Source organism: Ambystoma mexicanum, chromosome 4q (assembly GCF_040938575.1).
Source record: "Ambystoma mexicanum isolate Mex_15411 chromosome 4q, UKY_AmexF1_1, whole genome shotgun sequence".
Classification (NCBI taxonomy): Eukaryota; Metazoa; Chordata; class Amphibia; order Caudata; family Ambystomatidae; genus Ambystoma; species Ambystoma mexicanum.
The window spans coordinates 1037168196-1037184133 of record NC_090928.1 but is presented as its reverse complement, the minus strand read 5'-3'; the positions used below and the strand labels follow the sequence as shown (position 1 = coordinate 1037184133).

Here is a 15938-nt window from a genome sequence, read left to right as displayed (position 1 = left end):
ATGCCTCTACTGTCTCCGTGAGGACAAGATGCACAAGGAAATGGACTGTGCGTTTTGTGGGAACATGTCGGTGCGGACCATGAAGGATCGCCACCTCCATCTCGCCAACTGGCTGGAAGGTAAGAGCCCGCCAGGCGAGAAGAAGAAGTCTGAGCGGTCTTCTAAGTCCTGTGAGGGTGCTCTGGCGACGGGGGCCCAACAAAAGGCTAAGCACCGCGTGTCCGCGGGCACCGGGAGCGCCGAACGGTCGGGCTCCTTGGCCGCCAGGCAGGGTGCACCCTCCCCGGCGCCATCGACCACGAGCCAACACTCTGGCTCGGGTAAGAGGAAGTCCGAGAACCCGGCAAAGCTTCTGGAGAGGCCCCGGTCGATCTCGAAGATTCCGGCAGAGGGGGGAGCGAGGCTCGGACCCTCCCCCCAAGGTGAAGGCCCCAGGCGTCCAGATAGTGACGTTGGCCTTAATTCACCCTGCTAAGATCTCGATTGAGGATGTCGCCGCGGCCCTGGCTCAGCCTGTGGAGGCTACCCCAGTGGAGGCACCCTCAGGTACCAGAGTCTCCCTGCCACCGCGGAGGGAGTCGTCTTTCAGGCCCATCGAGAAGACCCCCACGAAGTCCTCGTTGGAAAGTGGGGGGGAGGGGTTGGTGGCCATCGTGGATACAGACACGACCTCTGTAGAGGAGCTCGTCCAAGTCGTGGAGGAGGCCCAGCCCACCGGGAGGGATCCCGACGAGGGCAACGACGAGGGCGACGGTGACGCAGACGAGGCTCTTCAAGAGCCCTCGCTCCCGTCGTTTCCGGCACCGCAGGACACCTCGGTGGCCATTTTGTCAGCCATCCAGTCCTTGTGCTCAGAGATAAGGACTAGGTTGCCCCTTCCCCCGACGGGGGTGCCTGAGCCAGACCAGACGGAGGAACCGGAGCCAGGACCTTCGGGGAGCCCACCACTTAAGAGTAGGAGGACGCATCCTAGGCCCCCGTCCGACGAGATTGGATCCTTCCATGCAATGATCTCCAGGGCATCCGAGCTCTTCCAGCTCTGCCCCGAGGAAAATGAGGGGTTCCTTTACCAGCGGCGCGAGGCTAAAAGGAAGACGGTCCTCGCTGTACCGCTTCTTGATGACATCTGGGATGAGGGGCTCGCCCTCCTCAAGAACCCTGCCACGGCTCCTGCGAAGAGGGACCGGTACGAGAAGAAGTACCGGGTCCCCGACGCTGCCCCCTTGTGCCTTAGGGCACAACCTACCCCGGACTCGGTCGTTTCGGCGGCGGCCAAGAAGAAAGCGGGGGGGCATCGGCCTCGACTTCAACCTCCCCTCCGGACGGCGAGGGTAGGAAGCTGGATGTGATGGGACGACGGGTCATCTCATCTGCAGCGACGACCATCAAGGCGGCCAACGCCCTGGCCATCGTAGCCCACTACGACAGGGAGTTGTGGTTCAAGATTGCCCCTCTGTTGGACTTCCTTCCGGATGCCAAGAGGGCTGAAGCCCTGGAAATCTTGCAGGAAGGTGAGATTGCCTCGGACCATGCCATTACGGTGGCTACGGACATCGCCGACACCGGTTTCCGTCAGTTGGGCAACGGCGTTTGCCTGAGACGACGAGGATGGCTCAAGGCGACGGATTTCCGCCAGGACGTTCAGACCAAGGTTTTGGACATGCGCTTCGATTGGAACAACCTTTTTGGCAAGGCGGTTGATGAATCCCTTCAGGCGATCAAGACGAACACGGAGACGGCCCGTGCACTGGGTGTCCTCCAACAGCGACGGCCGTCCTTTCGGAGCTCCGGAGGCAGACAGGGTGCCTCCAAGGGAGCCGGCAGCAGCTCCTCTACGTACCGTCAAGCGGCAAGGTCTTCGTCGCAGGAGGCCTACAGGGGACGCGGCAAGTCAGGTGGATCCCGCCGTCATCGCCAAGGTGGTCAAGGAGGCAAAGCGGCCTCCAAGCAAGATTGAACCCGTCCGTCGGGTCAGGCCTGTTAGGGAGAATTCTCTGTTTAGGCTGAATTTCCTAACCTAGTGATTCCCCCAGCAGCTTTGCTGGATTTTTGGGGTTTATTTTTTTTCTCCTGCCAAGAGTGAGACTCTTTTACCCTCACTCTTGGGCATGATTTGAGTGTGTTTCTTTGAATCTAGATGTGTTTAATGGGCTATGGGGTCTTTTACTCCATAGGGCTTCATGTGTTTTTGTGATGTGTGTTACACAGCACCCTCAGTGCAGTGACACAGGGGTGTCATAGCGACCCCCCAGTATAGACTCCATACCCTGGGACTGACTGTCGCCCAGGGCATGTAAAGTCACCATTGACTTTACTAGTCTTAAATTCTGAACAGAACCAGTACAAACCATCATATTGTGGACGTACTGGCTGGGGCAATTCAATTGCCCCGGGGTCTGTTAGTTGAGGGGGCACGTCTCCGTCCCCCCTGATCGAGTTTTGGCTGGTGGCAGTGGATACTACTTTTTATATTCAACCGCGAATATTTTCCTATGGGATTTCCCATTGTTTTAGGCTACTACCTTTATTTAATTATTTACGGTAGCCTCGAACATACTGCTGGTTTATTTAATTATTAATTCTCCGGTTGGTATTTTTTGCCAAAACTTGATTCTAAAATGGCGTTTGTGTTCTCTTCTGTGACTCCAACCCAAGTCGAACCCTTTGATCCACTTTTTGGCGGGCTTCTCCACAGAAGCTCTCCAAAGTGGTGCCACTCTGTCTGGGGTACTTAGGAGGGGTGGAGGGAAATTTAGGCACCCTGGACTGAGTTGCCTAGGCAACTCAAGTCACACTCCATCCTGATTGGCCCAAGTGGTGAGCCGGCCGGCTCACCACTTAGCATGTTTGAGTGACAGCTAGACTGAGTGAATGGGGGTTTGCTGCATAAAAGCAGGGCTTTGGGGACTGGAACTTCAGAAGTCGCCACAGGACCTAAGAATCAGACGAGGGAGAAGCTGAGCCGACCTGCCACGACACCACCACCGGTGGAGCCCTGCTGCACTGCCCCACCACTTTTCCCAACGACAGAGGAGATCTCCCGCCAGAGAGTCTTCTTCCTTTGACTGGTGGGGATAACCAGTTTCACCGTCTTTTCGCTTTCCCGACGTACCTCGTGGCCGCCTTGCCCGTGCCAAGCACCCTGGCAACCGGGATACCACGTTTTACCACGACCGCGAAACAAAGGTACCACCTTTAACCGGAAAACTCTGCGGCTGGTTTCTTCCCTGGTAGTGCAACGACCTTCATCTTCCCTCCAAGTCGAGATCTTCTCTTCCCCTGGACGACGATGCAACTTGCAACCACTACCAGGTACAACTGCCACCGCTGGAGGATCCTTCCCACTTAAGGTACCGTGTCCCGTCTGGCTTCCCTTGCAACCGACTGTACGGGGTAGATTTAGCCCCTGGCTTTCGAACCTGGGTTAGCCTGGGACACCTTGGCTAAACTTTCTAAGCCTCTCTAAACTCTTTTCTGAACCCTCTGCAAGACTTTCTAAGCCTAGTGTAACTGTGTGATCTTGGGCGCATTTGTGCTCTGCTCTCTCTAAGAGTGGGCCCAGCCATTGGACTTTGGCTCACCAGTGACTTTTTGCTCTCTGCCTTGCTAATAGTGTTCCTGAATCGAAGAGTGGTGTAACCCTTCATATTCTGTCTTTTTTCCTCCCTTTTGCACAACCTTAATAGAGTGCAATCTAGTTAAGCGCTCACCTCTGTATGAAAATAAGTGGTGTCTTACGGTGATTTTCTAATAAGGAAAAAGGGGTGTATATATCATAATAGTAACTGTGTTTAGAATATTTTACAATAAGAGTGCTGGAGTGTTTCAACTGTGTGTTTTTAAATAAATAATTATATACTTTGATACCAAAGCTCTGGTCAGTGTTTGCTTGTATTATTGTATCTGAGTGCCTATTGAGTATACTTTACATACTGCCTAACTCTTCTTGAGGGAAGTCTGACTGCTCAGCCACAGCTACCAGGTAAATCTGGGTGGTACAGACTGCTACCAAGTGGGTTTACTGCTAACACCTGTAGTCTTAAATCTTTTGCAGTGGTCCCTAAGGGAACTGCGCAGGTTTCTGCCTAACGGGTGCCGTGCACAGAAGATTAACCCTCTGCGGATTACGGCCCTCAAGTATTGCCGTACCTACTCTCTTTGGCCAAGGCTGGCCTATCTCACGCTTCCATCAAGTTACATCTGGCTGCCGTCTCACGTTACACCAGAACTACAGGACGGGCGTCCTTGTGGTCTCATCGTCTGGTGAAGGAATTTATGAAAGGACTGTTTCCGATCATTCCCGCCGGTGAAGGCCCCTGCCCCGGCGTGGGAGCTCAACGTGGTGCTAACTAGGCTCATGGGGGCCCCATTCGAGCCTATGCATTCAGTGCCGTTGAAGTTTCTGTCGTGGAAGACCGCATTCCTCGTGGCCATCACCTCTGCACGACGAGTGGGAGAGATCCAGGCCCTGTCTTGCAAGCCTCCATACTTGACTTTTCACAACACGAGGGTGGTGTTGAGGACGCACCCCTCTTTCATGCCCAAGGTGCCGTCGGACTTCCACCTCAACGAGTCCTTGGTGTTGCCAGTTTTCTTCCCGTCGCCGGCTGAGAGGACTCTGCACTCGCAGGATGTAGCTAGAGCGCTGAAGTTCTACGTGGACCGCACAGCTGTTTGTGAACTTTGGACCTGTGAATCAAGGGAAGGCTCTCTCGAAGACTTGCATTTCCAGATGGCTCTCCGGCTGCATCATGCACTGTCACTGGTTGGCAAACCGACCGTTGCCAGGCCGTCTGAGGGCCCATTTGACCAGAGCGATCGCTGCTACTACGGCGTTCCTGTCTGGTGTGCCCCTGCTCGACATCTGCAGGGCTGCTACGTGGAGGTCGACGCACACCTTCACGAGATTCTACTGCGTCGACCGGGATTCCAGGGTGGATTCCAGGGAGGAGTCCAGAGTCGGCCAGGCAGTGCTCCGCAACCTGTTCGCCTAAGGTGAACCTGGTGAGGAGGTAAGAGTTGCTTAATGTTGAGTTGTTGTATTGCTTGATATTGAGCCTTCTGCCACCTCCCGTGGTTGTGCATGTGCATACTGCTATGTATTCTTATATTCATGAGCATGTGAATCCATGCCAGACCCCATGCTGGAGAAGGAACAAGTTACTTACCTGTAACTGTTGTTCTCCAGCATGGGTCTGGCATGGATTCACATGCAAACCCTCCCGCCTACCCCTCTGCGGCTCTTCACTTGGTCATACTGCCACTTCACGTGCTACCAAATATGAGGATGGCTGCCAGGGGCAGAGCTTAGGGAGAGGGCAGTCATTGGCTGGGGGGCAGTATGACCCAGAGACCAGTGATTGGTTACTACTGAGAATGACAGATCAGAAACCAAACTGATACTGATTTTTTTCTATACCGAGGATTCCCGGCCTGACGACGGGGAATATTCATGAGCATGTGAATCCATGCCAGACCCATGCTGGAGAACAACAGTTACAGGTAAGTAACTTGTTCCTTCCACTCCCTCCACTCCACATTGCAGCGACTAGGGGTAGCCCCATCTGTACCTGATCTCTTTTTCATTCAACCATTTAGTGAGGGGCCTGCAAGCTCTACGTCTGGCTAGAGTGAAGTTCGAAAGTTCCTGATATACCATGATTTCTGGAGCCTTCAAAGTCTATATTCTGTGCCACAGGGTCTGTGGCACTGGCCATTCATCAGGACATGTTTCTCATCCCTTTTCACCTTCTGGCCACCAAGAACACCATCGCAGGCTCACTCAGCAGGGAACTACATTCTTGCCACGAGTGGGAGCTTCGCCAGGACCAGGTGGATCTCCTATTCCACAAATGGGTTCAACCCCAGATCGACCTCTTCACGACGGCGACCAACTCCAAGTGCCAGAGGTTCGCCAGTAGGTTCCTGCAGCCGAGGAGCATGGGGAATGCGTTCTCATTCCCGTGGGACTTTCCCTGTACTCTTTCCCTCCGCTCCCACTTGTACTACGAGTTATCAATACACTCAAACTGTGTCACTGCAAGATGATACTCATCGCTCCGGCGAGGAACCCAGACCCTGCTGCGTCTGTCAGCGTACGGTCCTTCAGGCTGTCAATACTTCCTGATCTTCTCGCCAGAGAGGGAGGGTTGATTCTGCATCATGACCCAGCGTCACTGAACCTCAGGGCCTGGCTCCTGCAGTCCTAGAATTTGGACATTACTCTTTGCCTGCAGAATGTAAGAACATCCTGGCCAGAGCCTCTGCAACGTTGACTTGCTACAGCCATAAGTGGAAGCGTTTCTCATTGTGGTACCAGGTTCAGAAAATCAATCCTCTGCATGTTGCAGCCCTGCTACATTTACGATTCGTACACTGCCTACAGAAACGGGCCACCTCAGGGGGCTAAACACGCATAACCTTCACTGCTCTCCACTTGTCATACACACTGCACGAAATATACGAGTCAATAATGGCACCATGCCCACCACTCGTACAGCGCCTTAGCAGGGCTGCCGCTCCGAGGCACAACGCGCACGCGCACACACACGAAATGGCCACACTCAAGCTTTGCACCTGGAACGTTAGGGGACTAAAATGCCCCACTAAACGCCGGAAGATCCTTCTTTACATGTAGCAGTTCAGCATAGCATTCTTACAGGAAACTCACCTGACAGCTGAGTCTGAATCCAACTTTGGGAAACCCTGGGATGCCACAGATATTTCTCCTCATATTCATATGCGAGGGGGGTGAGCAACCTCATACGCAGCACAGTCGGCTTTCAAAAAACAAAGGTGGTCAAGGATGGGGAAGTGGGAGGCCTCATAATCCAAGGCATTGCCCAGGGCAAACTCTACACCCTAATCAATTTTATGGCCCCGACCAGGACGCAGTGGAGACACTGGAGGCGACTTTAACTCAGTAATGCAGCCCGATCTTAACAGGACAGGTGAACACCAGGGGTAGGGGAATAGAGGTACTAGCCGACTGTAGGGCCTAGGTATATCGTGGAAGATTGCGGATGTGTGGTGTGTGCGGAACCAGGCAGTCCTACAATATACTTGTCACTCGGGGCCACATAACTCAGCATCGAGACTGGACTTATTTTTAATATCACAATCACTACTGGGTCAGGTACAGGGAGTGGAGACCCAGGCCCGGTCCTTGTCCGACCATGCTCCTGTAACACTGACACTTGGGCTGCAGGGCTGGGCGAAAGGCAGGCCGCCATGGCAGTTTTCCAGGAGGGCCTGACATCAGCTATAAATACATTTTTCGAGATAAATGCAGGATCGTTGCAGTCCGCTGGGGTGCTATGGGAATGTTTCAAATGTGTAATAGGGGGGGATGCATATCGAAAGAAACTGGGATACTCCGGCAGATCAGGAGAGATTTGGCGGCGACGGAGACGCACATTGCAGTCAGCTGCCCCCACTCTGACAAACAGGGAGCAGGCGAACATACTCAAGCACATACAAGTATACCAGGTTTTAGCACTCTGAGAGGTCAAATACATGGGGAACCTAGCCAGGAACCGCCAATATGGGGAGGGGAACGTTCCTGGTTGGACACTAGCAAAGGCGACCAGAATGGATAACCTGGGGGGCAGGGTCCAGATCATAGCGGACGAGCAAGGACGTGACCGGTTTGAGGACACTGAAATAGTGAGCACATTCTTTAAATTCTATAGCCCCCTGTACTCTTCCCACTCCAGGGCCACTCAGACTGACATCGAGGGATTCTTGGACCAGGTCGCCTTGCACTGGTGTACAGACGACCAACCGGAACACCTGAGCCGACCCCTGTCACTAACCGGTAATGAAGGCCATAAAATCCTTACCAAATGGGAAATTGCTGGGACCTTATGCAGACCAGCTGGACCCTTACCTGTTGGAAATGTACCAACATAGCCTAGAGGCAGGAAGCCTCCCCGAGACGCTCAGGGAGGCGGTGGTGGTGTTGTTGAAACAGGACAAACCTGGCAACGACTGTTCCTCCTACCACCCAATCTCTCTGATCAACATAGACCATAAAATCTTCGCAAAGATTCTAGCATCTTGCCTGGCCCCAATGATGCCCTTGATAGTAAACGCAGACCAGGCAGGCTTCTTCCTGGGTTGGTCCACCTCATATGGACTCCGTAGAATGCTCGGGCTGATGACCGCAGTGGCGCCTGAGGACCCGGTCGGGGCCGCCCTGTAAGATGCCACCACAGTGTTTGACTCAGTGCAGTGGCCGTTCCTATTGGCCGTGATCCGGCGGATGGGGATAGGTGAGTGATACATAAACATGGTCAAACTACTATACATCCAACCGGTGGCCCGAGTGAGAGTAAACGCTCAACTAACACTGAGCATGGCGTTTGAAAGATGAACACGTCAGGGGTGCCCTTTTTCGCTGTTGCTCTTCGCGTTGGCGATTGAAACATTCGCTGAGAGAATTAGGGAATTGCACCTGCAGCACGGGATCACGCTATACACCCACAGGGTGATAATATCGTTATACGCGATGACATGGTGTTATTCCTGCCCAACCCCAAAGAAAACCTAGACCCAATCATGAGAGATGTTCAGCACTTCGGGGAAATCTTGGGGTTAAAAGTTAACACCTCTAAATCTGTGATCTTCCAACTAACAGAGAATGTGAAACAATACCGGGATGGGTGGGGATTTCAGTGGCACGCAACCCAAACTCGCTATCTGGGCATCAATATAGCCAGAGATGACGAAGTGGTATACCACATCAACTACATGAGAACTCTGAATCAGGCCCGGGAAGCTATGACGAGATGGGAGGATCTTCCCCTTAACTTATATGGGAGGAGATCCATAGTCAAGGTGACACTACTCCCCAGATTTCTCTACATCTTCCTTAATGCCCCGTTAAGGGTCCCGGGGGAATTCTTCCGCAATTGAAAACGGCAGTTCTACAATTAATAAGGGCGGGCAAATCGGCCAGAGTGTCCTGGGACAAACTAACGGCACCCATACATGTGGGGGGACACTCACTGCCCAATTTGAGACCTATTATAATGCAGCACAAGCAGTTTATCTTAAGTACTGGTACGGCACGCAAAAAGAGAGACATGTGGAAGTAGAAAGAGCAGTGGCAGCACCAGATCTGTTGAGATCGATCATCCTAACCGCACCAGGCAGAACACAACACTGCCGTAATCTGGTGGGGGTGACCTGCAGGGCTTGGTAAGCTTAGAACATAAACCGAGAAAAGAGGTCCTTTACTCACCTCTGCTCCTGACAATACACATGCCAGGGATCCCCATCACAAGCAAAGTGAGATTCACAGCTATGTTAAGGAGATTTGGGGGTGCAAAACCTGGCCGAGCTATTCCCCTAGGGCAGGTTCATAACATTAGATGGCCTGAGAGAGAAAGGGGCGCTTTAGACACGTTTCTGTATTATAGACAAAGTGAGCCTGCAACACGTTCCCCGAACAGACCCCGACCTCCCACATGCTAGACAGACTGCTCCGGGGTTTCATCGAGCGCAGGGTGACATAGGAACTATACAACATAGGCATCCAACCTAGAGAAGGAGCAAACTCAGCACCCAAGGGGAAATGGGAGACAGCCCTAGGAAAGGAGATGTCAGGTGGCACATGGAGATATTATTGCATGGGCACCAGGAAAGGGGCAATCAACATGCGATTCAAACTCATACACTTTAAATACATCCACCAATATTATTACACACCAGCTAAACTGAAGGAATACTTCCCCGACACATCTGGGAGATGCATCGGATGCAAAGCGGAACGGGCAGATTTCCTCAATGTGGCCTGGAGCTGCCCAGTCGTACATCAATATTGGGAACAGTTGTTTGACACGATCAGTGGCATCGCGGGACAAACAATAGAAACGGACCCGCTGGTCTATTGGGGATACACAAGAGACCCCTAAAAGCACCAGAAAACTGGTTAGCCGGCTACTTATACTGGCTAAAAGGTGGATATCAATAGAATGGGGAGGGAGATGGTGTCCTAAAATATCACAATGGCAAACTGATATACTGTACTGTATGGACATAGAAAATAGGTGGGGCTCACTGACCCGCTGCAGAAGTAACACCAGCGGTATGTAGGATGCGTACATGCACTTTTTGATCCAACAATGAAGAAACCGCACCACCCACGCCCGAGGGAGAAATAGGATCGACTGGAGGACAAACATAATAGCGGGAGTACAAAGATGGAATAACACTAGACTTGCTTGGAAATAACTGACTCATAAACCATATGAAGAGAATTCAATATGGGACATGTAAATGTACAGAGACCTTATGTACAGGCCACGCCACAATACGCAAGTGTATCGGGGGGGGGGTCAAGGAGGAAGGGGATTGTTGGCACATAGTGCCGTGTAAATGTTTGTTTGAAATGCCAATAAAAGAAAAAAAAAATAGAAAATGGATCGCAGAGCTCATGCGGTGTTGTGTCACTGAGGCTAAGGCTGGCAGAGAGCACAAGGTAACCCGGAAGCTGTCCCGTCTATCAAAAGACCCAGGCAGGCTGGGGCTCATACATATAATGCTGAATTAGGTTAAAACAGAGTTTTAAGGAGAATTACTGGACCAGATAAAATATAATTATGAGTGAAGTGTTGAGAGTATGATGGGAAGGTGTGTTTATATATGAATGTTTATAATATAGAAAATGATACTAATAGAAGCTACAATGTATTCCTACAAAGGCAGCAGTATGTTAAGTAGGTTGGTGTAAATGTAAACCTGGCCATGCAAGAAGAAAGATTGCAGAATCCCTTGAAAGGCAAGAAGGACAATTTTGGATGAGCTGTGACGGTATCCAGTGACCAAGTTGAACAGTATATAAAGGCACCTGCTTGCCATTAGTCTGCAGGAGCCAGCCTAGGAAGACAGAGTGCTGGTCGGGGGGGACAGAGTCCTCTGCCCTCTATCCTCATCTTTGTACAGATTAAAGTTTGTTATCCTTGCAAGATAGACTCTTGGCCTTAATTCTCTAGAGGGGTGCATTAATTCTGGTGGGAGCGTGATAGGGGTACCTCAATATATTTAAGGGGGTACCCCTGTAAGTTGGGCTACGTTTCAGTGGCCCCCAGGGATGGAACTTAAGAAGACTGTCGTTGGATGGGGGCAGTATTACCTAAAGGACAGTGGTTAGTTTATAGTTGAAATGCAGTTTTCAGGCTAAAACGAAACTGCTTTTCTTTTTTACCAAAGATTCCCAGCCTGACGACTGTGCTCATGCCTCTTGTACTGTGGATGTAGTTTTGGCGTTCAGTTTAAAACGTTTTATTTGGTGTCCACTGGCTAATGCTGTGATTGCATTTTCAGACAGCACATAGTTTAACATGCTCATGGTAGCATGGGGACAATACTTGTCTATTTGCAGTTTTAAATTTGTATATGAAATGAAGGCTTTTGTAGTTGTGGTGTTCCCTTATTCTGCCTTGTTTCTCTTTAACAGTGATGTATCCTGCATACGCTAGGTGGGTACAGTCACACCGGGACCTGCCCATAAAACTCAACCAGTGGTGTAATGTTGTGGTAGGTGACAAACCTTTTTGTGCCATTGTCTGAGCTACACTAGTGTCCTCTGTTCATATGTAGTCCCATAAGATGAGACTTCAGCATGATTAAAAAGTTTTAGTCGTCAAGTTTAGATAATTATTTATTGTGAAATGTTTTTAACTTTGTGTGCTTAAGTGTTAAACATTCGTATCTTTGTATTTAACCTTTTGACTGCCTGTAATTATCATTGATTATGCGTTTTACATGTTACTCTTATGCTACAGCTGAAACGGTAATGTTCCTACTTTTTGCAGCGTTGGGAGTTTAAGCATCCCCAGCCTTTTCTACGCACCCGTGAGTTTCTTTGGCAAGAAGGGCACACCGCATTTGCCAATTATGAAGAGGCAGCAGAAGAGGTAAGGGCATTTTATAAATAATCCTTTACAAATATGGCACATTCTCTAGCTTACCAGCTATTGCATATTACAAGCAGAAGGCCATCCCAATTGTACTATATGGATCATAATGTAAAAAGGTTGTACAAAAGTCATATTGGGACAAACTTGAAGGACGCTATTGACGACAGGTTTTGAACCTGCCAGACAGCACCCCTGTAGCAATGATCTGCTTTGACCTAGGGCTGGTTTCAATTAATACAATTTACCTGTGGAATCTATCTAGCCTATACAGGAAATGTTTACTGGCCCCTAGAAGTCAATCTAACCTGAGTTTATTAGCCGGACACATTAAACTCTCCTCAAGATTTTGTTCTATTATGGCGCACAGCGACCCTGAAAGCACTATCACTAGCTGATATACCAATAGATCTGATTGACTGGATAACAACACAGGAGAGATGTGCTTTATATCGTGATTTTGGATCTAATCCGTACATCACTAAAAAGCTACATACTGTTGCCAACTATCTAGTCAAAAGTCCATCGTTAAACTCAGGAATGATTTTATAATGTTCAGATTCAATCTATGGCCATGTAAAGATATAATGGCAAGGCCTGGACTGATTGACACATTTGACAATTACTGCAGATATTGCAAAGTGTTAAACCAACCAGAGACCTGTATCATCTACTGACGGAATGTTCAGAAGTCACCAATATGCACAACTCGTATCTGAAATGTTTTGGCAAAATGTTAATTATAGATTCTCTGAAGCTCTGGCATTTGCTCTTTACATCTGAACGTAATCGGATTAAAATAGCAACAATCCGTTTCTAGAAGATCTGAATTTGGGCAATATGGAAGCCCCATGTTGACTGTCCCCATTTTTTTGAAATAACCAAGATGTGAACTTAGATTGATGATGTGAAAAGTTAAAACTGGCACAAAATTGGACTGGAACATCTGTAAAATGAAAATTAACAACATTACTGTTCGGCAAGATTTGGAGCAGTACCCTTTGGGTGCACTACAACAATCTTGTCCTCCTGGCAATAGGAACCCAACCTTTGGTATAAGTCTGTACTACATAGGTTGGAAGCGTGATTGAGCAGCCAGGCTTATCTCAAGAGGGGTCAATGTGAGCTGTAGGGGAGTTAGAGATTAACAGTGACAAGTATCCAAATAAACACTTATACTCAAGGTTTTTTGATTAAACCATTATTAATTTAACAGTCAGTTCGAATAAGCCTTCTTCAGATGGGAGCAATATAATAGCAACACACAAATATCTCCAAAATACACACTATTAGTTTCTCTAAATCATCAAATACCCATTGGAGATGGCACACAGACACTTCCTACACCCTCAGGTGACTTAAATAGCTAGGACACTGTGGACATTAATATATCACTGGTACATTTAGAGCAATACTGAGCGGAGTGGCAAAGAAAAGGGTTGTTAGAATAAAACAGGAGATCACGCACATATTCTGAAGCAGGTAAGTACTTTTGGAAACCCCCAATGCAAAGTGAGTTAACCCCTTCCTGGAAGGAAGACCAAACACAGTCAGAGGGAAGAAGTGTCATTCAGGGAGCCAGGCCAGGCCAATGTCAATTGGGCAAAAGTCTAGGTGAGTTGAAGCACTTCTTGTAGGTACGTAAAAGTCTTGCACAGTGTTTTAGAAGTCTTTGTAGAAAAGAAGAAATCAAAGTAGGGCCACAGGCTGTTAGGCTTGTGAGGTAAAGAAGCTGTTAGCAACTCTACAGAAGCAACCAAGACAAGTCTCAACTGAGAACAAGTGAGGCTAAACAACAAGAGATAAGTTCTCTTACACTGTACAGTATCGTTGGGTTAAAAGAAAGGTTTCCAGCTGGCTTCTGTTACTGTGCAGCTCTGCAGATGCTGTGTTCCTGGGCATCAGTCGTGGGGACAAGAGGGATGACGCCTGGAGGACTCCTGCACTGCAATGGGACGATCAGCAGCAGCAAAGGGCAAACTTCAATTCATTAGCAGTTCGCGGTTTCAGCTCCTTGCGTCTATAGCAAATAGCACTACCGTGGTTCTTGGCTGTCGAGATTGGCTTTCCTTGCATCTGGGGTCCAGCACTCTGTTGAGGTGGCTCAGGCTTGGTCAGTCCTGCTTCCTGGGAAACTGGAGGATCTTCCTGGATCTCTTGGCCAACTTAAGTGATTCAGTCCAATCTGGTGTTCCTCTCCCTGGCACTTTGGTTCCTGCAGCAGCAAGGAAGTACAACCATCTCCGAGAAGATCTCCAGACGAGTTCACTTTTTCCATTGATTGGTCCCACCAACTCAATGGAAGAGGTCGTCATTGCAGGACTTCTCTAGTCGAGGCGAATTCAGAGCTTCAGCACGGCAGCAGGGCTTCACCGGGCAAACCACCGGTCCAGTAGTTGCAGCAGGATTCTCTTCCAAGTTCTTCTTCGGATTCCTTCGTCCAGTGGTCGACTATGCCTTCCAAGCCAAAAAGCCTCGCCTTTTATGCAGGTTTCTCCAAATTCATTACAGCCTAGCTGCCAGTCAAACAGCAGGGTGGCTGTCCTTGCCGGACAGCCAGCCGGTCAATCACCTTTGGGTGCATTCCTGTAACCAAGGGGATTAAGCACAGGGAGTTTCGGGCACCTCCCTCACTTTCTGCCCCTGCCAGACATACTGGAGCCAGAGGCGGGCTTCACTCGTGAAAAGACAAAACGAACAAAGGAACCAAACCTGGTTTGGCGCGCAAAGTACATCTCAAGAAGGACCTTTCCACAAAGAAATGGTGAAAAAAGATCACCGGGCCATTTTTACAAAAATGGCACCCAAGGGTGCTTTACTGGAGCTGCAAATGCAGCCCGCGGTAAAGACACACCACAGTACTTAAAAGTAAACCACTGCCACCAGCCATTCGTGGTAGAAAGGGTAACATAAAAATGGTACATGAGAAACTAGACAAAGTGGATTCTAAATAACCCCTTCAGCCCCCTATTGTAAGTTAGTGTGTGCTGGGTCTAGAAAGTTACAAATGTAAGTAAAGTCAATTTCACTTTACTGCTCTTGGAAACAGTAGTTATCCAAGAGAAAGGTATTTTAACCTTTGGGAAGTCTGAAGACTTCCCTGTGCCACTGCACTGAAAGTGCTATGTGACACAATGTAAACGATTATGCCTATGGAGTTTGTCTCCACAACCAAAAGAAACACATAGTTCAAATCACAGAAAAATACATGAGTGGGGGAAAACGGGTCTCACTTTCTCCAGGTAAAAAAATTAAGTCCTCAAAATCCAGCAAAGGTGCTGGGGGTCTCTAAGGTAGAGAGGAATTGGCAAATTTCTGAAAATTCTCCCTAATACTCGCCTTCCCCCCAGACTAAGGGACAGGATGATTTAATCCACCCCTGGATAAATCTCCTTACTCGAGTCGGTCATACTTTCTGGAGAGACCATCAGCATTTTGGTGATTACACCCTGCCTTGTGTTCTATGGTAAAATCAAACCCCTGAAGGCTGATAGACCATCTTAACAATTTAGGATGTTCCCCCTTCATCTGCATTAACCATCTCAAGGGTTGGTGGTCTGTTTGAATTACAAAAGTAGATCCATGCAACTATGGTCTGAACTTCTTCAAAGACCACACAATGGCAAAACATTCACATTCTATGGTTGGCCACCTTGTTCAGGGTCCTTCAGTTTCCTACTGATAAAGCAGTTTGGGAGTTCCCTGCCTTTCTTATCAAGCTGTCTCAGAACTGCACCTAAACCTGTATTGGAAGCACCAGTTTGTACAATAAAGGATTGGTTGTAGTCAGGAGCTCTCTTGGTGCACTCCTCATTCCACCTCACCTTCTTGTGGAATTTGGGTGAGGAGATCACAAGGGAGAAGCTGTGGTCCCATAGTGCTCAATGAAGTTCCTATAGCAAGCTGTGAGACCTAGAAATGCTCACATTTGGGTTTCAGTAGTAGGGGTGGCCCAGTCTTGTACAGCTTGTCCTTTGCTAGGCAATGGCCTTATTTTACCTCCTCCTACCTCATGTC

General features: G+C 49.2%; 1 protein-coding gene across 2 annotated transcripts in view; it reads left to right on the top strand.

Moving 5' to 3' along the window:
• The window catches only part of EPRS1 (glutamyl-prolyl-tRNA synthetase 1), a 1308133-nt gene that overhangs the window by 929993 nt on the left and 362202 nt on the right, over positions 1–15938 (top strand). For both annotated transcript variants that reach the window (XM_069608586.1, XM_069608585.1), the window contains 2 exons: positions 11462–11541; positions 11820–11921. In XM_069608586.1, the coding sequence (XP_069464687.1) occupies positions 11462–11541; positions 11820–11921 (182 nt within the window). The remainder of the gene's footprint in view (positions 1–11461; positions 11542–11819; positions 11922–15938) is intronic.